At 42.8% G+C, this 22,900-nt stretch overlaps 1 protein-coding gene across 1 annotated transcript in view; it reads right to left on the reverse strand.

Moving 5' to 3' along the window:
- Nucleotides 1–1,662: 1,662 nt before the first annotated feature.
- The window catches only part of HAPLN1 (hyaluronan and proteoglycan link protein 1), a 330,491-nt gene continuing 309,253 nt past the window's right edge, over nt 1,663–22,900 (reverse strand). Inside the window, exon 5 of the mRNA XM_085632424.1 lies at nt 1,663–3,337. Coding sequence (XP_085488550.1) covers nt 3,054–3,337 — 284 coding nt within the window. The 3' untranslated portion in view covers nt 1,663–3,053. The remainder of the gene's footprint in view (nt 3,338–22,900) is intronic.

Below are 22,900 nucleotides of genomic sequence, written 5' to 3' on the forward strand. Positions count from 1 at the left end.
GAGCTGCTCCAGGACAAATGCAGATAGTAAATGCTTGTTTGGCGCCACGTTTTTCAACCTCACCCCCAGACAGTAATGTGATTAAGAGATAAGAAGGCAGAAAAATAAAATACAAAGCTGAATATTTTGTATACTTATGTATGTTTCAAGAAATTTATGTTTTGTATTTGTGGATCACATTTTAAATAAATGCATCGTGTAGCCTTGTGAAGAAAAGCAAGATTCACTTTGGGAAATGCTGATGACATGGCCAGCACAGAAGCAGACTGGCCGTTTGGTAGTATCTGTCCGTCTACATACCAAGTTACACACTCACTGGTAGCAGAGGAGCAGTGATGACAGAGGCACACAGGTCTGACACCACTCTTCGGTTGGTTCAGCGTTGTTGGTTACTTTCATCACTATTCCTCAAAGGGATGGCTACCTCGAAAATATAACACTAATCCATGATGGCTACCACATTTAGCAATGGTTCTGAATGTGGCTATCTTCAAAATGTATTCCAAGATGACTGCTACTTTCAGCACTGGTCCTGAATGTCCTGTGGATTTAGAAAAACTAACAGTATTCCAAGATGACTGCCACGTTTAACACCAGTACCCTGCCATTAGCAACCAGCTCCCTGGCCGCACCGGACCAGCAGAGCGGGGACTACCAGCGGTGTACTGATTGGGCTCTTACATCTGCAATCCAGTTGTTTGCAGTGACTGACAAGAGACGCTTGCCTCAGGTTTGATTCTGGAGACAGACTCCTGTTACAAGCACCAGTAAGCTCGAAATCCACAACAATTTTTAAGAGTAAACGTTCATTCTTCAAGTTTCTGTGATGGGAACAGGTTCAAATTATGAATGGCATTTCAAGTAATTAATGACTGGAGGCGGTTGACCGAAAACAGATAATGGCTAAAAGCAGCTGACCCAAAGGCCTTCTCCATGGAATAGTTGTCTTCTTTATATGACATGTGGCACATGCTATAGTTGGCTCTAGCCAGACCTAACTAAAGGTCTAGCAATCAGATAAAGGTCTCTCTATCCCTAACCAGACCTAGAAATAAGGAATGGTTTAGAAGACATTTCAATGTTGTGGCAGCTAAGATTCAAACTAGCCAACTAAAAAGCCACACACAAGATGCAGGACACCTGAATGGCAATTGAGGTTGGGAGATGAGGTGTTAAATGTCTCAATGCAGGATTAAATTGGAGCATCGGTTTAGATAATGTCAAAGTGGCTTAAAACTGGGGCAAATTTGAGGGGCGTTCAAACAAAATGCTAGATTTAAAAGCACAAACGTTGAACTTGTTGTGAGACAGTACAAATCACAGGTAAGGACTTGCCTAAATGAATTTGTATGGTTGTGAAAGGGACATGTCCAGAAGACTGGAGACAAGATAGGCGTATGGTCTGAAATGAAGTCCTTTGAGAACATTATAAATTAGTCAAATGTGCATATAAATAATTAATGAAACATGTTAGATGATAAAACAGAGTCAAGAACACTTATTAAGAAAGTTATAGGAGAAATAATTTAATTTGGAAGGAATCTAATGTAGATAGAATCACCAAATTCGCAGGTATGTGAAAACAAAGATCTCAAGCAGATGTTGACAATCATCTCACATGACTACAAACTAGACTTCAAAAATGATTCAAAGGCACAAAAATGTGTTTCACTGTTCGTTTGGATCAAATGTTTTATTGTTTTCTCATAATGCCTTTATTGTTTGCCTTTAGGCTTTCCAAATAACATCTCTTGTGAAGTGTAAATAAAACTAACAGAAATATTAAATATGTTTAATGTTCTTTTATAGATATAATAACAATTAAAAGGATAATGGAAAATCAAGCTGATAGGTTGTACAGTATTTTTCTGACCAGCAGTTCATTGGTGTAACTGCCCTGAGTAGATGCAAAATGGCCCTGGAGTTTGAGAACAGCGCAGTGAATCCAATGGAGGGAAATATGACACATCACAGGCTGCAGTCATTTAAATGTGAAAAAGCGCGTAGGAGTTGTTGACATGTTTGTTCATGACTAGCATGGTACATATTGTTTGATCAACAATAAAACGATCACTGGCTTTAAGACATCTAGCTGTGCTTGCTTGTGTGGAAGAGCACCTGGGTTCCGCCTGAGCCTTTTCATTAGGAAATGTAATCAAACCCTGTTTTGAAGCATATTGTGTTATAATATGAACATTTTGAAAATTACACCCCATTATAGTTTAAATATTAGATGCTTTAGAAAAATTCTCACAGAAATCTGTGACAAGACAATATTGCTTAATGTAGTCTTATCGAGTGGGGTAAATGTGCTCGAAAAGGAGTCTGTACCAAATAACCTCCAACATGCAATAAATAAATGCAAACTTCAGGCATGTTTCTTTGTTTTCTCGCTAACATTTTTGACTGGTCATTTTGTAAGTGTGAACATAGAAGTGCAGCACCAGAAACATGCCCATGCATTGATCTCAGAGCACAGCAGATATTGATGAAATCTAGTGACACCATTGGTTTCTAGCGCCTACTGACTCCTGAATCTCTCAAACCAAGCACTCAGCACCGCTACAGTGGTGGTGGCTTACAATCTGGGATCAGCAGTCAGAGGTGTGCAAGGTCATTTTAATTCCCGAGATTAGAAATGAAACACTGCTACTGTGCGGGCAACAGTAAACTGAAACACCCTAGGAAACAAACAGTATATGCCATCATCAAGCTTTTGCATGCCCCATTCCTGAAACTATACTTTTGCTTGGGTGGATGCCTCTTGCACATGTTATAGCTAAAGCTTCTTTACATATACTTTTCAACAATATTATATTAATTTATCATATCTATGGAATGATACCTTTACAAACCCATTCCCCCATAGCCCACCCCATCCCCGCCCACAAACAAAACAAATGACTTGGACATATGAAAATGACTTTTTACAGTGAGTAAAAAAGTTTATCACAGTTTTGGTAACTTGCATGAGTTCATACTGAAAATAAATCTTTCACATGTTCTTAATGATTTTGTTTTTAATACTGTTGTGCTTTACGGTACGTTCCGTTTTATGCTCTAAAGCAATAGACACCATACAACTTGTGCTTTTTGTCTGGGAAGCCTACAAAGCGAATCGCGGCTTCGTCGGGGCTGCAGCGTCTCCTTGGTCTGGAGATTGGGTAGCGCACGCTGCCATCAGCCAGCCAGCCGGCATCGCAGCGGTCGTAGCCTAGGAGTTTCCATGCCGCAAACATCTGGCCTACTTTAGCGATCTGAGATCCATCATTCAGGCAAGCCTGTACCGCTTCATCGTAAGTCAGCTTTGTGTGGTGGATTAGGTAATAGAAACGTCCTGCGAGGAAAAAAAATGGAGAGGAAATAGACTATTAAAATGGATTCTGACTATTTAATGGTCATCCAGAATTGCTAACTATTCAGGAGCGTCCCATGCAGGTAAGAGCGGTGAGGCTTTTTCAACAGACGATGACAAAGGAAAATGTATTATTTATTTAATTGTCAAATCCCCCCACCCCGCATCACCGCCCCACTGCTCTTACCTGCACGGACCGCTCCTGTAAATATTTTTACTGTAATTTTTTTGATATTCAAGCATAACTTTCCCCAGATCTTTCCAACATTCCACAGTCTTTTGATAATCACAGTCTTAGATGGCTTACAACAGATATTTAACACACCAGATAATATCTTTCTATGCAGGGTTGTTAACAGATTTATCAAATGCAACATTTGTAGATTTAAATCTTGTCCAACTAGTAAAGTAAGACTTGCATATCACTTTCTATGAAAGTCTTGAGAAATTTAAGAGTTCAATGTACAGCTCTGACTCCATAGAAAAAGGGTCATGGATGGAAACAAAATCCTAAAGGGTAATTGTATTATTTTCAGCACAAAAATATAACTTATTTATCTATGAAAATAGCAAAGAATATTTAGTTACAATCAAATAGATGATTATGAAAACTGTGAATACACAACCTATTATAACCATCAATCACTTTGGAAACACACACAGGGGATATTTCAAAGTGCACATTTGCAAAAGACATGGATCAGATGTTAATTGCATATGCAGAAAAGAGGGGCCTAGGGAATCCATTAATGACGTGAACTGAGCACCACTTCATACTGTATGCGGAAATTCTTTTGGTTCAGTGGACTTCATGGCACCGTGGGCCTCATTGCAAGTGCCTCTACAGTTCCCATATGGTAACTGGAGTTACTGACCTCATCAGAATTACAAGATCCGCTGGAACACCAAAGATATGATGAATTGCCACTTGGCATTTCAGCGGCTGAAAGCTTAAGGGCCAGATTACGAGTTTGGCGGTGTGGGAGTGGGCCGCCACACCACCGCCCCTCTCCCAAATCTCCAAACAGAGCAGCCACTCGCCCACCAGATTACGTGTAAAATCAAGGTCTGGTGGGCGGGCAGCATGGCGGTACTCCGGTGGTGCAGTAAAAAGGCTCAAATGTGATCCCTAATACAGCACTGCCAAGGGACCGCCACAGCGCGTACAATGGATGCTTTTTGACCTTTAAAATTTTAAAGTCCACCGCTCCGATTCCCCCGATATTATGTGTATCATTTAGGTCTTATTTTGTTCATTAAAATGGTTTTCTTTTGGAATTTTACTGATCAGTTTCTTCATTTTATTGTTCATTTGGTACTACTTAAGCATGTTATATACATATCTCTTCTGAGGTAAACCCTTTTGCTTTGTGCTTAACTATGAGAGAGAAAGCCCGGGTTTTTTCACTGAAACTTTTATTGCCTTGATTTCCTTCAGTTAATAATTTAGGATCAGACAGCCTCGAAAGGAGTTCTTCTCTTCCTGCTCACACTGAAAAGCACATATGAAAAAGCAAAGCAGCAAAAACGAGAAACCATGGTACAGATTTACTAAAAACAGGGTTGAAAATTAAGAAATTTGCTCCAGAAGAAGTACTCTTAACTTTTGGGGCACATTTCCAACATATTTGGAAAGGATGAATTTCTAGAGTCGTCAATGAAGTGTATGATTTATATATTTCCTTGGGTGCTTAGAAATCCAATTGCTAAATTTTGATAAATGAATGCAAATAAGTGTTCGTATATTAAACTTATTTTCTCATTATGAAAATAGTTTTCTCACTCGTTGTTCCCTATCATCTCTGCTTAAAACATGAAGATTTTACCTTTTTTTTGCATTACAGAAAAACAAATTTTTCCTTCACATGAAACGAGTAGACTTGTCTTTTCCCAATCATAGGAAATTAACTGTACATTTTGGTGAGTATCCATAGAAATAATTTTATTTTCTTTTAATGTGAATTTAAGTTCCAGGATAAGCAGCAGTTGTAATAATGTATGGCAATTATGTAGCACATTCCATCTTACTGAAAGTGGTGGCATGTTGCCACATAACCTGAGTTGAATTACCTTCTTGTTAAAATGTGACTAAAGAAATTATAATTATTGTGAATATGTATTTACAAAAATACTGCACATATGGCCAGTATGGTGCAAGTGACAACAAAATAGAAAAAACACAGTTAAATCAGTGTCTTATACGTACCCCTCTCATCGCCCCTTCCTCTGGATATAATTATCAGGGTTTCAATAATTAGAAGGGGGTTAAATAAAGTGAATTAGGAGTTTTAGGAGAATAACATACAGATATCAAACTTTCATTACAGGTTGCCACACGTTTTTCCCCAATGTTCCACCCGGAGAACCTCAGCACGTAACCTCACTTCCAAACAGTGCTGCCACTGAACTCATAATTCCAATGGTCTTTGAAACTCCTGTTACCAGGCTGATCGAATTTAATGGGCCACTCATAATGGGCCACTCATAATGAGGGCAATACTAAGATATATACAGGTGTGCATGAAGAGACTCTTTTTGAGATATTAATGAGCATTACAAAGGCTGTGAGAAAGGAAAGCCTTGTGGTCACCTTGTAGGAAGCAGTGAGAGACTGTTGACGGGGTAGAGATTTGACACATTGGAGAGCTAGTAAAACTGTAGAGAAAAAGTGGGTGGTAAATGATCTGACTAATGCCGCTAAATACAATTTACAGAATATCCAGGTTGAAGTGGAATAAACAAGGGTTATAAGGAAGGAAAACTAAGTAGGTGAGCAGGAAAATCAGAAGCCCTGAATTTTAAATGTGATATCAAATGTAAACATAGGGATGAAACAATTACTATTCCAACCACATGCCCCCCCCCATCCTTACCCAAAAGGTGCTGGTAAAGAACCAGGACCCTTTGTATAATACAGTTCTATGTACAGCCTCTTGTTCCCATAAAAACAATTCTAAGCAAAGAACCATAGTGCTGCTAGGATTGCCCTTGAACCCCAGCCAGAGGAGGGGAGTCCGAAAGGGAGGCCAACACGATAACCTGCTTCAGCCAGTGATCAATTGAGGAGGAAGAAGCACTGCACCCCTGAGAGGAAACTTCAAAAGAAACAAACTGGGAGTCAGACTGACAAAAAGGATAAGCACAATATACATAGATCGGCAACGCCTGGCAAACATCCAACAAAGCCCACCACCACCACCCCCCACCACCTACTCCACACACAAAGCAGGCAAGACCAGTTCCTGGGAGTGATGGAAATGAGAAGGAACTTTGGGAACAAAGGACAAATCCAAACGCAGGACCACCCCCATCGTTAGAAAAGGACAGAAAAGGCTCCCGAGCCATCAAAGCTCCCAACTTCCCCAGGCATCTGGCCGAAGTAATGGCCACCACAAAAAACTCTCAACACCAAAGGGAGGTCCCAAAAAGGAAAAGAAGGACACACCACAGGATGGGACAAGGAAAAACGGTGCAGCAATCGGGAAACCAGGTCGTTTACATCAGACAAATTCCCCCAAGGGGAACGGAAAACCCGGATAGCAGCCCACTGAGCCTGCAAAGTGGAGACAGACAACCCCTTCTCTAACCCCTCCCAGAAACTGAAGGACATCAGTCAAGGGACACAACAGCAGAGACAACGTCAGACCCTGACACCAACGATGGAAACTACCCCAATGACAACTGTAGGACTTGAGACTAGACGGCTTTCGGGACTGCTGAATTGCCAAAGTTAAATGCTCGGGGATACCCTGATTCCTCCAACCCTGCCTCTCACCTTCCAGACCGACAGACGAAGCTGACAAGTATATGTAACATTAAATGCCAAAAATTTTAATTCAAGTTCTAGGTCACATGTGTATGAATGTTCATTTCAGCAGTGTGAGGGTGTAAATTGTTTCTCACTGCTTTAAAAATTATCTTCCCATTGACTAACACTGGGTTACCTTACCCCATTTAATAAATGCTAACTTTAGATTGGGAGCAGATAGAAATATGCTGTTTGCACTAGGGGTGGGCGGAATTTGCGGAATTGCGTTACGCAAATCTCCGCGAAACGGTAAAAAATCTCCGCGAACACGCAGAAATTCCGCGAACACGCGAAATTGCTTGTTCGCGATGCTTTTTTCCTGTTCGCAATTGCTGTTTGCGTGCTCGAGGAGAAATATCTCGCGAACATGCATTTTGAGAACGCGAACAAGCAAAAATTTCGCGAAATCGCGGAAAGCAGACTTCTGAGCAATTTCGCGTTCTCCGCGGAACGCGAAATTACGCAAATTACGCAAATTCCGCGAGCGGAACGGAATTTGCCGCCCAGGCCTAGTTTGCACTCAAATTAATTGTAATTTATAAACCTCTTTAACGGTGAAATCGGATTTTAGATCACAATTCTGAAAATGGCACTTTCAGGAAGTCAGTATTTTCTTGTCTTAACCGTCTGTGCCTTCTGCCTGTGTCCTGGGTCACATGACTGTGAATTGCTCTGCTGTGCAAGTTTGTTCATTCCTTCCAGACAGTGACTCAAATGGGGCTTATGTGTGGACAGGATGGGCCACCCAGGCCCACTTACACTTTAACGGGCTTTGCTATCTGCTGGAGGCAAGCACTTTGAAGTGCAAGTGGGGCAGGTCACAGCTCCATCACCATCCATCCTGGTAGGATGGCCCATCCTGCCTACAGCTAGTCCTCTTTGTGTCACTTTCTAGGAGGAATACACAAAGCCCAACAGCTAGCCATTTAAGTCATTTGACCCTTGACACTGACAGAAGGCATAACTGGTTAGGGCAAGAAAATGTAAACTTTTTAAAAGCAGTATTTTCAGAATTGTGACTTTAAAACTGACTTACCATTAAAGAGAATTTTACATTTCTATTCATTTGAGTCTAAACGTCCACTCTACCTGTTCCAAATCCAAAGTTAGCAGTTATTAAATGTAATAAGGTAACCCAGTGCTAGTCAACGAGAGAGATAAGGCGTAAAGTGGTGAAAACATCTTTGGGAGTTTTTCACTACCAGGACTCGTAAAACTCAAACCCACATGTCCTCCCTTTTAAGTATAATGCAACGTTCCCTATAAGCCTTTAGGGCATAATCCAGGGGTAATAAAAAGGAATTTTAGGACTGGCAAATTATTTATTTTGCCAGGTCAAAATGTCAGTTTAGAACTGCAAACAGGCTACAATGGCAGGCCCAAGAAATGTTTAAAAAGGCTACTTAAGTGGGTGGCACAATACATGCTGCATGCTGTTAGACCTAGCATCCTTGGCATGCTTTCCACTGATTTTCTTGCATTCTGACATCCTGTTTTGCTGACCTCATTTTTGCTGGCTTTAGTACTCTGGGGACTTTACCACTGCTAACCAGTGCTAAAGTGCATGTGCTCTCTACCTTAAACAAGGTAACATTGGCATATCTACAATTGGCATATTTATTTTGGAAAGCAGTCGGATCAACGTGGGGAGAGCCACACGTGTTCCGACAATGCGAGCACTACCACGCTTACGTTAACCACGCATATGCCTTAACCACGCATATGTGTGGTCTAGCTGCTGCTTGATGCTAGGCACAAGCAGGAAGTGGAAGGATCAGGAGAAGATGTGGTGAGGTAAGTGGAGTTGGGGCTGGGGCCAGGTTTTGGGGGTAGTTTGTAAGGGTTAGGGTGTAGTTTTCAGGACTGGTGTGACAGGGTAGTTCTCAGGTCTGGGGGGTTGGGTAGTTTTTAGGACTCGGGTGGTCGGGTTCGATTTTAGGGCTTAGGAGAGGACAGGGTGGTTTTTAGAGCTCAGGGGGGTCAGGGTAGTTTTTTAATCAGGGGTTAGTGTTTTAGGCCCAGGGCAGTGGAAGGGGTTGGGGTAATGTTTGGGACAGCGCAGGGGGTCGGAAAGTGTATGTTAAGGGGCAGGGGTTTAGGCCTCAGGGGAGGGAAATGGGTAGATGGGGTTGTTTTTTTGGCTTGGAGGAGGGCAGGGTAGTTTTTAGGGCTCAGGGGGGTTGGGGTAGTTTTTTAATTAGGGGTTGGGTTTTAGGCCTCCGGGCAGTATAAGGCGTTGGGGTAGTTTTAGGGACAGCACAGGGAGGGGGTTAGGGTAGTGTCTGTTGAGGGGCAGGGTTTTAGGCCTCAGGGCAGTAGAAGGGTAATATTTAGGGAAGGTTTTGGGCCTCAAGGTGGAGGGGTTTGTAATTTAGGGATTAAGGCAGGATAGGGGGTCAGAGTAGTGGCGACCTTAGCCTTGCATAACCCCTTATCATTCATGCCTTTACCAAAAAATTGCGTGGTAAGGGAATGCGTGGTTAAGACGCATATGTGGTTTGGGCTGCGTGGTAGAGGCACGTGTGGTTTAGACATGTGTACCTCTATCATATAACCATTTAATTTATATGCCTGGGCGGTAAATTCCGCTCCGCTCGCGGAATTTGCAGAATTTTGGCATTTCCGCAGAGAACGCAGAATTGCCCAAAATTCCGTGATCCATGGCGTAGCGGAATTTTTTCCTTGTTTGCGCTTTCAAAATGCATGTTCGTGTGCGCAGTAGCGACGTTCGCCGCCGAGTTTTCCTATCCGTTCGCGTGCGCCACGAGATTTTGGTACCTGGCCGCACGATCCCGCGAGACTGTGCGATCGTGAACACATCATTCGGATGCGCCATCGGACATCTGCGGTCGCGGACTGGAAACACGCATCACGAGCGGGCAGGACAAGTGAAACAAGATGGCCGCGCCAATAGGCGACCACATGGGCAAGTTTGCGAGATATTTCCCCCTGAGCCCGCAAACACCATCCCCGAACAGGAAAAACGCATCGTGAACAGGCGGAACAAGCAATTCCGCGTGCTCGCGGAATTCTGCGCAGCCCGTGGAGATTTTTACCGTTTCGCAGAACTTTGCGTAACGCAACTACGCAAATTCCACCCAACCCTAATCATTTACTTATATGTCCCCAGTAAAGTGCACTACATGTGCCCAGGGCCTGTTATTAAATTCTATTGGTGGCCTGTAGCACTGATTGTGACACCCACTTCAGTAGCCCTTTAAACATGTCTCTGGCCTGCTATTGCAGAGCTTGTGTATGCAGTTTAAAACTGCCATGTCGACCTGAAAAGTTAACCCTCTTGCTGGGCCCGAACATTCCTTTTGAATACATATAAGTCCCACCTAGGGTAGGTCTTGGGCAGCCCAAGGGCAATGCGCAGTTTATTCAAAAATTAGGACATGCACTTTTTTTAAGCTTTACATGTCATGGTAGTGAAAAACTCTTATATTCGTTTTTCACTACTGCAAAGACCTATCTCTCCATAGGTTAAGTTTGGAATTACCTTATTGCATCTTGTATGTGTACTTTCCAATTGGAAACAGATGGGACCACCACATTTAGTGTCTCTGGAATCACACTCCTGGAGCTAAAGAAGGAAAGACAGGGACTCTGTGCACTTCAAAGGCCCCTCTTGGCATTCTCCCCTACTTCAAATGCACAACTGGGTATAATTACTGGACCCCTGACACTACCAAGTCAATGCACTTCTGGACATGAGGATTTTCTGCCAGGAAGAAGGACTGATGTGCTGCTGAAAGGACTGTCACTCTTCTGGACTCCTGCTCTGCTGTGCTGACCTACTGCCGCTGTTGCCTGGGAGTGAGAAATACTGGGTCTGCATCTCTGCAACCCAGAATCAAAGTGACTCAAAGGGATTGCTGGCTTGCTTCCTGTTGGAAGTCTCAGGGACATAAAAAATGTAATCCACTCATTATTAGCACCTACACTCTTGCCAATCCAGTCATGGGTCCTTGGAAGTGGGTATAAAGTCCTGCAACTGCCAAAACCCACACATTGCCGTCATTGCATGCCTCGGAACCGGCACATCACCCACGACACCGACGCATTGCAGCTGCTGCAAAGACCAAAAACATCGCATCACAGGCTGTGCATCACCTCCAGTTCCCAAAGCATCCTCGAACTGCGTGGCTCAATGAAGATGCATCGGCTACATATTGGTGTTTGACGATGACGCATCTCCGACATTTGCGGCTTGGAACTGATGCTAGCCTACATCTGAAGGGATTGACGGCTATGGATCGCCTTCTCTACTCCACGCATCTGGTCTTTGTCACAACGCAACAAGGTACTTTTCATCAAGATACGGTTGGTCCCTGTAGCAGAACTGCAGTCCATCGGGGTCAGCCTGAACATTTGGATTTGACCCAGTCTTGCGTGACTAGATAGCCCTGGTTGGCGCTTTATGCTTTTAAGCGCTACACTTCAAGATATTCTTTGAAAATTCATAACTCCAGTTATACTTATTTGATTTTTGTCTTGTGCTCTTGTTTTGTTCATTAAATTAAGCTCTATTTTTTAAAATCAGGTGTGGTATCTCTTTGTGTGGTGTTTCCACTGTTTTACTGTTTGAAGTGCTGCACAAATACTTTACACATTACTTCTTAAGTTAAGCCTGACTGTTCTGTGCCAAGCTACCAGACAGTGAGCACAGGTTAATTTAGGGTGTATATCTGACTTACCCTCACTAGGATTCTGGTTCCTGCTTGGACAGGGAGCATACCTCTTCCAACCAGCAACCTAATTTCTAACATAGGCCCATTAGTAACATTTAATTCACAAGTCACAGGTACATTGGCTCCCTGTAAGGAAAAGAATAGTCTTTAAAACTCTGCTCATCACACAGAAAGCCCTATACGGGGCAGGACCAGCTTACCTCAAATGCAGGATTTCCTTCTATACCCCACGTAGAAATCTTCGCTCCTCTAATCTGCTGCTAGTCAATATTCCCTGTTTCAAAAAGACTAGATCGGGAGGAAGGGCTCTCTCCTACCTTGGACCCTCTCACTGGAACAAAATGCCCCTCCATCTGAGAATCATTGGATTTATACCCGTTCCATAAAAAAACTGAAAACCTGGCTTTTCTCCTTCCCCTAACCTTTCTTCCATGTTGCTACCTTTCAGCTTCAGGGCCAGGACACTCCTTGGAGTATCAGTGCGCTCTACAAGTATCCTCACATAGACATAGACACATACATGTCGTACCACTTTACTAGGGACTTAAACGTTAATTAAAGGTGTCAATTTAGTGCAAAGTCAATTTTAGCACGTTTAGAGGAGTGAGCACAAGCACTTTAGCCATGGTTAGCAGTGGTGCAGTGTGCAGAGTCCTAAGGCCAACAAAAACGAATTCAGCAAACCAGAAGGAGGGAAGGCAAACTGTTTGGGGGGGAACTACACCAAGGATGGCAGGTCTGACAGGCTACAAGTCATAGTAGGAAATAGTTGCTGTTGATAACAGAGATCAAAATATATATAAATACTGTAATGGAGAGCTCAAAAGTAATTTAGAATTGAATACTCATGCCATTTGTAATTTATTTGAAGCTATTTGGCTACAAATTATTCTGTTTGCCACATTTTGCATAAATAAGAAAAATGGTTTGGATGGATACCCTCTGTTCTGCTCCCAATCACTCATTAACCATGAGTAACAACAGATTCCTTATCAAACATTATAACAACATTATAACAAAAGACAGAAGTAGATATGCCTGAAGTCATTTTCTGCAGCGCATCGTGGCGCAAGGATAAACAGATGCGTGACGCATCTGATGGCGTAAGGGCGGCGCATTGCTGGAGTCGCGTCGCAAGCACGACGCAACTCCAGCAATGTTTAGGGGCTGCCCATACCTAACATGCTGCATCATGCCTTATGCCTGCTTCAAGCAGGCGCAAGGTTTTGACGCAGCAGCGTCGGAAAAGTGACTCAGTGACATCTTGTAGATTTCACTGCGTCACTTTTCCGATGTTTTTTCCGATGGAACGCCCACCCTGCATACATTAAACCTGACGCAGGTTTAATGTAGCGCAGGGCTTTACAACGTGACGCATCTCCCTAGATGCGTCACGTTGTAAATAAGGCGCAACATGGCGCATGGTTTACGCCGCCGCTGCGTCACAAAAGTGACGCAACGGCGGCGCATAAGTGGCGCAAGTCTAACATAAATCTGCCCCAATATATGCTAATAATTTTCGCAATCAAATGGAGAACACAAAAAATGATGTTAGCACCAGTGCAGGCACCCTTGAGTCATGCCATAAGGGTGCTGGCGCTGTGGTCAGGATTGTTTTGTGCAGAAAGGGATACCTTCCTGCACAAAAACTACCCTCAGAGACATATTCCTCTTTGCATTTCTGCTGCAGAATTCTGCACATATGAAAAGAGGAAGCAATAAGGAGAAATGAAGATATTTTTCCTCGTTATGCCTCTCTCTAGTAGAAGCACCATTTTGGCGCCAACCCTGGTTAACTGCTTTTACTAAATCTGTGTTTGTGTCAAGGTACATGGGTGAATGCATGGAAATACCCATGCTCCACCCATAAACGCCATCCAAAAGCAGGGTAATGCAACACAGCACTAGAAACTGTGTTGTGTTTCTTGTTAATACAATGCCATGAAAGGCGATGCTAATCGGACCCTGTGTGGCTTTGTAAATCTGAACTATTATTTTGCTTCGTGGGTGTGGCAAGAAAAAGCACCTCACGATGCAAAATGTTACTAAATTTGAACCTTAAATTCTGCCGTACATGCGCACGACCTGGCAAATGTGAGTGTATGCTGTCATAGGATTTCTGCTGGAAGCATATAATTCCTGTACACATTCCTATGCCTCCACGCTGTAAACTTCAGCAGACATTTAATACATAGGTTATTTTGAAGAAATGAAAACATTTTTCCTTGTTAGCACCTGCATCAAGGAGGCGTTTTCGACACAAAGCCTGGTCTGGGTATCCTAGTAGATCAGGCTTTGCATAAAAAAGCTACCCGTGTTTGCTCAGTAAATAGTTTTTTGAGCCGCAGTTTGCGATGGTGCAAGTGCTAGTAAATATGGGCCCAATTTTCCACCAAGGAAAAATATGTCAGAATCAAAATGTTATATATTTTTGACATTTGCCTACTATGTGACTGTACGCACAATCTCCCTAGAGGTAAACCCTGTTTAATAAATGCAAACATGGTTTGCAATTCACCTCTTGACTGGACTACCACGACGTTAAGTACAAGTAAACAAGAACACAGATTAAAAAAATGATGAAAAAGCGTATTGAATAAATCATTCGAAAACAAGTAAAAACAGGGTAGGGGCATTGGTAAAACTAGTCCTTAAAGAGCTACCTATTGCTCAAAAACGGGATAAATACAAACTTTAAAATGTTCGAAAAATGATATCAAATATTCTTTTTAGGGTAGGAATTTCATAACCTGTAAAAAGACCAACAGCAAATCCAGCTTCCGGAAGCTCCACTGAATATTTGCTGATGTTAATATAAAGACAAATTCAACCCAAGATGGCACTGGCTCCTATGTGACCTGCCCCAGTGATTCACAGCACATCAGCTCTACCTTCCACCTAACATTGTATTCTTTAAACTCGTCGCCAAATCTGTGAAAAAGATCAACGCCAAATACAGTTTCTGGTATCTCCAATGTATGTCTATTTATTAAAGATAATACAATGACAGCTTAATCCCAAGAGGGCCCACACTCTTCTCTCAGCTGCCCCGGTGATGTACAGCCCAACATCCCTATATTCCAACATTTACATTCCAATGCTTAACTCTAAAACTGGACTGAAGACATCACTTAATACATGAGTCTGACACCATAATATAAAGAATCATAACAAAACATAGCCCTTTACTTAGAAGGTGAAGAATAAAGTGCTGACAAAATTGGAATACATCAAACGGCCACAAGAGGGCAGTGTTACCACTACAATTCCATACCCCCACCAGCTGATGTGATCCTCATGCTTCTGGTGTTTAAAATCTGTAGACATCTCAAAACTCAGCACAACTTCTAGACTATGCCTACTTCCACCGATGATCTCCTTTTGGCTCTTGGAAAGTGTAAAGATTTTCATAATCCACAATCTAAAACCCTTATTAAGAATGGTCTCTTGAGGGGATCCAGCAGCCCTTGGCGCCATTCCCCTTGCCCCCCTGCCCACCTGCGGGGAGTGAGATTGCAGTTTCCTGCCTGTGATGTCAGCCGGGCCAGGACTACGTTTGGTAACAGCCAAGATGGCGGCGGCCAGGGCTTGGAGCCTGGTAATGCGCAATCCTCTATGCTGGAGCCTGAGGAGTGCGGTCCTTCTGAAGTGCCCTTGTAGTGAGGGGGGGGGGTGGCCCCCAACGATCAGCGTGTTTGAGTATTTCCGGCAGATACTGGACAGGGCCCGTGGAGAAAGACCTGTGTCAAGGACTGGAGGGCCTGACCTGTGCAGGTGAGTGTAGCAGCGATCCCTTGGTGCTTTTAGGGGGTTTGCACGCGCTAACTGGCTACTGGTGTCGCCTGGTTCTTGCCCTGGACTGTATGGGAGTGGCCAGTGAATCGAGAGGAGTGCCCCGGTGGACTAAATAGTATATAGTATGGTGGCCATATTGGAGGTGAGGAGACCATCACTGCACACCTCTGCGATTCAGCTTCCCCCAGCCTGCATGTTGCAGTGCCAGGGGAGAACCGGCAAGGCTTGCTCCCCACTTTGTATGCATGGAGGTCATCTGGCCATCACCACCTCGGGATCCCTCCAGGCCCAAGATCACCGCCCGTGAGAGCAACAACACCCAGAAGGCCACGCTGAAGGCAAGAACCTCAGCAATGGCGAGGAGATCATGCTCTGTAAATATGTAATATATATTTGTCCAACCCTAATCGCTTCAACTTTTCTTAAAATTTAACCTTGAGTGAATTTGCAACTTTTATATATGTAACCCTAACCCCTAGTATCTGTAGTAAACGTATGTACTTACTATCATTCTTATGCAAATTTAGTGTTTATCTGTTTGTATCTTTTATGTAATTCATGTACTCTGAAGTCCTTATGTAATGTAACTGGTTCTATTGTAAAGCGCTCTGACACCTTTGGGTAAAGTTCTTGGTATATAAAAAATGCATAAATAAATATTAATTCCAATGGGGCAAGGAAAAGTAATTACTGGCTGTATCGAAATTATGAAATCTGAGGGAAACTCCGTAAATATGTTCGTTTCCATACAGAGATGGTTGTCAAAATCCATGAAGAAATTTGGAGCAACCGGGTTTGGGGGGTGGGATCGATTCCCCTGGTAGTCCTTCATTTTTTAAGGGCACCCAGATGGTCCCGCTTGTAATCACTTCTGGGAGCAACATTACAAGGAGGAATATTGAGCACATCCTAATGAGGACCTAAATATCCACATGTGTCCTCTGTATTCACGAGTCCTGCCCACTGCTCTTCGTAGAGGTATGCCAATCAACATTATATCGCCATCTATATATATCCCTTAAATTGTTGAGTACAGTATTTCTTGGACAAACATTTTTTTGTTCACAGTATATAAAATAAGGTAAGCTATACACAGTACAAAGATAACCTGATTCATTTTCATTTGGGTGCAAAAATGAGAAAGTGATTTACTCTTTGCAGAAATGGTGAAACTATTGCTCCATCTTTGCGACTGCAATCCTTTGTCATTGTAATTTCATTTCAATGTTTTAGTCTTTATAGTTTTTACGAGTATCCCGAGCAGAGATGCATCAAAGGACTATAACAATAATGATATATATTTTTTTTTAATCTTTACTGTGCAAGAGAAATTGGACAGCCATCTTTTTTAGACCAGGAGATAAAAGGAAAATCAAAACAGAGCTGTAAAATCAGAGGCTGTAGAACAGCCTGAGAGGAGATCTGAGGAGTAATCCTGCCTCCATGCAGTTATTTGCTGGAAGTTCATTTATGTTCATGGGTGTCTAGCACAATCTCATAGGCAGCTACCCACCTGTTTGAATTCTCGAAAAATATCAGGCTTGTGTTAAATGAAGAACGGGGGGCACTTGGAGAAGAGACTATAATCTCCGCTCTCGCATGGAGCAACCCCCCTCCATAGTCAGAGATCCCTGTCTGACTGGTGGGGATCTCCAAACTGTCAGTGAAGAAGCCAATGCTAGCCAGAGAGGTTTGTAGAGGGCATGCCATATTTGTTGTGCCGGAACAGAATGTTTATTATTTTTTGCTGTGGTGTGGTGGGTGGAATTTGCATAGTCGCGCCAGGCAAAGCTCCGCGAAATGGTAAAAAATCTCCGCGAGCACGCAAAAGTTCCGCGAACATGTGGAATTGCTTGTTCCGCACGTTCGCGATGCTTTTTACTTGTCCGCGAACGCTGTTTGTGTGCTCGGGGAGAAATATCTTGCGAACAAGCATTTTGAAAGCACAAACAAGCAAAAAATTCACAAATTCACAAATTCTGCAAATTCCGCGAGCGGAACAGAATTTACCGCCCAGGCCTTGTTCAAAGTTTGTTGTGATAAAAAAACCAGCAAATGTGACATAAAACGCGAGTGGCCAAAAATCTATTAAAACCACTGTTTAGGGAGCAGTTTCTGAACAATTGATATGAAATTATTGTGATTATTCAGAAGTTCCTACAATTATTAGTACTCAGTAGAAGCCTCTCTAATGTCTAAGAATGCGTGGTCCCCTTTAGTCACCCTTATACCTGTGATGAACGGATGCTTCACTTTGATTTCCTAGAGAGCCCGCAATCTGGCTAAATAATGTTGTGGCTATTCATGTGAAGTATTCTAGGGCTCGTTCACTAATTGAAACTGCTAATCAATATTTAACGGCTGGAAAATAAAGGTTTAATCAGGAGAAATTCACTTCACTGTACGCCCTTGTGCATGATTGCACCCTAGAGGGCCCTCTGCTTTCAGATCTCTGGATGGCAGGGAATGCAGCCTGAACAGCAAATAAGTTTGAGTTAAATGCTAGGCTCAGCTCCTCTCCATCCTGATAATTAGTGACCTACAATGTGTCTGAATTTTTATCTTTACTTCCTTCAAGGAAAAGACCTCTGCCTGCATTTGCATTTAAAGAGGCCACACTGGAAATGGCAATGCATATCCCAGACTGAAACTACATTTTCCTTTAGGATGTGAAACTTGAGAAAATGGTGTTACAAGCCAGTCAACAAAGAGGGTAAGGACTATGGAGCCGATTTGGAGTGATTTGGAGTCACTGTGGCCAGAAGTGTTGGTCTTCACCAGAGCTTCAGATTGGTGGTCATTGCAGGATGCAGTGTCTCGGCATGAAGGGGCCCCTTTTGCCATCGCAAAGTGCCAAAGTTCAGGATTTCACCTTTTCTTCTGGGGAAGAGCTCAGACTGATGCCAGACAATGGTCCTGGACCGTGGGAGCATCTTTAAATGATAAGGAGCTCACTCCAACAGAGAGCTACAAGGCTCAGGCAGGTCCAATTGCAGCAGGTCAGCTGTGCAGGTGCAGGGAGGCCTCTTGAGCTTGTTATAACCTTGTAGCTCCATCAGGAAGTCAGTCAACTGTCACTCAGGTCGGCATGGGATGAAGGTAAGCAGGTCCATTTTTCCTTCTCAGACAGCAAGGCACTGCTCAAGCAGCAGGGCAGTCGTCTGGCAGCAGAGCAGTCTTTCTTCTGTAGCATACACAGGTCCAGGAGTGTACCGAAGATTGGGAGTGAGGGCCCCTTTTTAGGTCAAGCATTCAAGACCTCATGTATATACGTTAGTATATACTTATATACTTTAGTATATACTTAAAGACTTTAGTATATAATTATATGTGTATGTACTTTGTGGGCTCTGGACATCAGCCCTAGGACTTGTCTGCTTCCGCTTAGGGACTTTTTTTCTGTTCAACTGCCTCTAATTAACTGTCATGATAGAAAACAACCAGCAGAGGTCAGTAAATTACAGAATTGCTTTCTGCTGAGGGACTTTATTGTTTTGTATTTTTCTGGCAACTGCCTCTATTTAACTTTCTTGGTAGAAAACGACCAGCAGAGGTCAGTAAAATTCAAGAATCACTTTAGCATTCTCTAAATTCCAGTCCATAGAAATTGTCTTTCACGAGCACCCGTAGACAATAATATTTTTTTTAAATTTTGTATTTTCAGTGATATGACCACCGAGGGCCCTGATTTTATATTAAAAATGGCTTTGTACTATACCATTTCCAGCTGAAAGGCAATATTTCTCTCCATGTGTTCCCATAACTGGCATGTCATGCAGTTTGGTGCTTCCTTTCCCTCCATTTTAAAGAACAGTGGATGTTTTAGCACCAAGGCTAATTTGCTGCATAGCTAAATACATATAAGGTTCCAAAGGCAAGACCGATTGCATTGCAAATGCTTGTTTATACCTGGTTCGCCCTGTGAAGTGGAAGAGACTTCTAGAGTTTCACCTCTACTGAAGTGTCTGGAATTTCTTGCCTCCCTTCCCTCTGTCTGCAGGTACAATAGGTTAGTGTGAAGTCCTTTGTGTGTGCGCTAAGGCAGTGTCTTTGAAGTGCAAGTGAGACAGGTGACAGATCAACCCCTCTCATCAATTCAGGATGACCCATCCTGCCAACATCCAGACCCTCTATTGTGTGGCTGTCTGGGAGGAATACACAAACACCAACTGCCAACTATAGTCATGTGACCTGAGAAACAGGTTGCAGGAACCAAATGGTTAGGATAAGAAAATGCCAACTTTCTAAAGGTGGCATTTTCAGTGCCTAAAATCCAACTTTACCATTAGAACAGAATTTAAATTACAATTTCTTAGACACCAAACATGACATTTCCACCTTCTCCCAATAAAAACTATCACTTATTAAATGTAATAAGGTAAATCTATGAGGTTCTATGGAATAGGAAGGATTCACAGTAGTGAACAAATTTGTGAGTTTTTCACTACCAACACATGTAAAACTTGAAAGTAAATGTTTTTATATACAATGCTCCCTGCCCTATGGACTGTTTAGGGCCAACCAGAGGGGTATGTATTAAAAAGTGAGTTTTAGGCTTGAGTAAGGGGTAATTTTGCCACGTAGAATTGGCAGTTTAAATCTACAGAAAGGCTGTAATGGCATGACTAATAGATGTTTAAAAAGGCTACTTGAGTGAGGGGGCATAATAAGTGCTGCAGGCCTATTAGTAGCATTTAATTTACAGTCCCTAGGGACATGTAGTAAAACTTTACTAGGGACTTGTAAGTAACTTAAATGTGCCAATTGGGTGTAAGCCAATTTGACCATGTTTAAAGGAGAGAGCGCAAGTCCTTTAGGACTTGTTAGCAGTGGTAAAGTGCACAGAGTCCTAAGGACAACAAAACAAATTCAGCCAAACAGGAGGGGATAAGGCAAAATGTTTTAGGGTGACCTTGTTGAGATGGCCAAGTCCAACAGTAGGCAAGTCTAAGGAATTCATAAAATTAACAAAGGAATTCAATAATTATTGCAGCCTTTAGGTGGTTCTCGCAAGTAGAACCGCATCATTGTCATCTTATTATGTGGGGATGGAGGCTCGTCCGTACACAGTGCAAATATATATTCTTAGATAAGAACTTTTCCAAATCATCAATATAGAAAGTAAACAACAAAGGGGTGAGGATACACACTTGTCTTACCCCCGTTTAAATTGTAATGTCTCAGAACAGGAACCATTAGCATTATATCTGACTGTGGCAGACATATTCAAATTTAAATCACTTTAGAAATATTTAGTACCCAGATTACCTCCTAGACTCAGTAGAATGCGCCACAATGTGTCCCAATTAAGTCAGTCAAATGCAGAGGAGAGGTCCTCAAAGAGTATGGACCCCGATGTTACCACTGTATATATATTCACAAGAAGATTTGGGTAAAGACACTGGTCATTGGTACGCAGCCCTGGCCTGAAACCATACTATAGGACTGAGAGTATATGGTGATCCTCTCCTCATGTGATTAGTCTGTTCAGGACCAATGACCTTCAGGGCAGAATCAATTAGCAATGTTGGTCTGTAGAAATGGGGTTCACTCTTATACCCCTTTTTAAAGGCAGGAATAATTATAGATTGTGACTAAGATGTCTTTTATTACAGCATTTATGGTTTGTGCAAGCAATAGGGCACAAACGTGAGGATTGACAATATATAAGTTTGGGGGATTTCCATTAGGACCTAGTGCTTTATCTTTTGAGAGGCGAAAGTTACTTTGAATATTTTGTCCTACAGAAATAACATTTTGAAGACTTTCTCACATGGTCTCATATCTGCTCTAGCAAAGTCTGAGACAGTGCAATCATATATGTCCCTTCAAAGTGACTCGCCCACCTATCAGGCGAAATAATAAATATGCGAGTACATGTTCTCAATGGTTCATGGCAGTGATTGGTTGAATTTTCCCAGACCTCACAGTAAAGGGTCTATGGGGTTCCAGCTAGAAGTGGTTAGCGAGCTAGTTAGCACATTTTATACCTCCCCTCAACAGACGTTTTATTAAGCCCATACAGTGTTGGCACTACGCGGAGTTCCAAGGAGTTGGAAAAACTCAGTGGAACTCCGCTCTGCTCCGCTCCCTTCCACCCACCCTAATTTACATTTAAAAAGCAATAAAAAAAGCACTTACCTGCTGTGGCATCTCTGGACTGCCTTCCTCTTTACTGTGGTCTCTCTCCCCTCCTCGTCCTTACCGTCCTTGCAAACCCCACGTTGTATGTCTTGAAAGAACTGCGCGTGCGCATGTGCAGTCCTCCCAAGATGTACATCGTTGGGGTTTGTGTGGAAGAGGACGTCAAGGAGGAGAGAGAGAGACCACAGCGAGGAGAAGGACAGCCTAGAGACGTCACAGCAGGTAAGTATTTTTTTTTTACTGCTTGCAGGCCTAAGTCAGGGGCCGGTTAACTCCGCTCTGCTGCAGAGTCAGAGTTTTGCCTGAACTCCGCAGAGTTGGTAAAACTCCACAAACTCCACTGGCGGAGCAGAGTTCTCTGCTCAGGGTTACTTTTTATGGGGCCCATGCAGACACGGTGAGGGATAAAACAGGACATTTCACTAATAACTCACTGCATGTCTATAGGTGCAACCTGAAGTGGTTGGAGCTAAAAAAGGATATTGTACAGACCCCTAGTAAAGGGAATTTAAGGTGTAACAGAAGTGGTGAGGGGTAAATCAGGATTATTTCTCAGATCCCTAAGTAAATGGCCTAGAGGTTACACCAAGACGTGATGGAAGTGAAGAACTTTCATCATCCCCCATCCGTAGAGGGTCTATGAGGTCAACCAAGAACCGATGATTAGAAAAGCTAGAAAAATTCATAGACCCCCCAGAAGAGGGTTTATCAGGTCCACCCAGAAGTGATGGGGGAGTGTAAGAAAATGTCCCACACCCCTCCGCACCGGGCCTAAGGGGTCCACCAAGAAGCAATGAGGGGCAAACCAGGAAATTTCATAGATCACACAAAAATGGGTCTTAAATGGGTCTATGGGGTCCACCCACAAGTGTTAGGTGCATTGCAAGAGATTATCAGAGACCCATCAGCTTAAATCTATGGGGTTCACTCAAAGCAGTGAGAGGATAACTAAGATCACTTTAAAGACCTCTCAGTAAAGGGTATATGAGGATTACCCAGACGTTTTAATGTGGTAAACTAGGTACATTTCACAGGCCTCTCACAAAAGATTAATTCAGAAACTGTAAAATATTTAAGTTGATACTGTAATTTGTTCAGTCTGCA

This window comes from Triturus cristatus, chromosome 2_1, assembly GCF_964204655.1.
Source record: "Triturus cristatus chromosome 2_1, aTriCri1.1, whole genome shotgun sequence".
Lineage (NCBI taxonomy): Eukaryota > Metazoa > Chordata > Amphibia > Caudata > Salamandridae > Triturus > Triturus cristatus.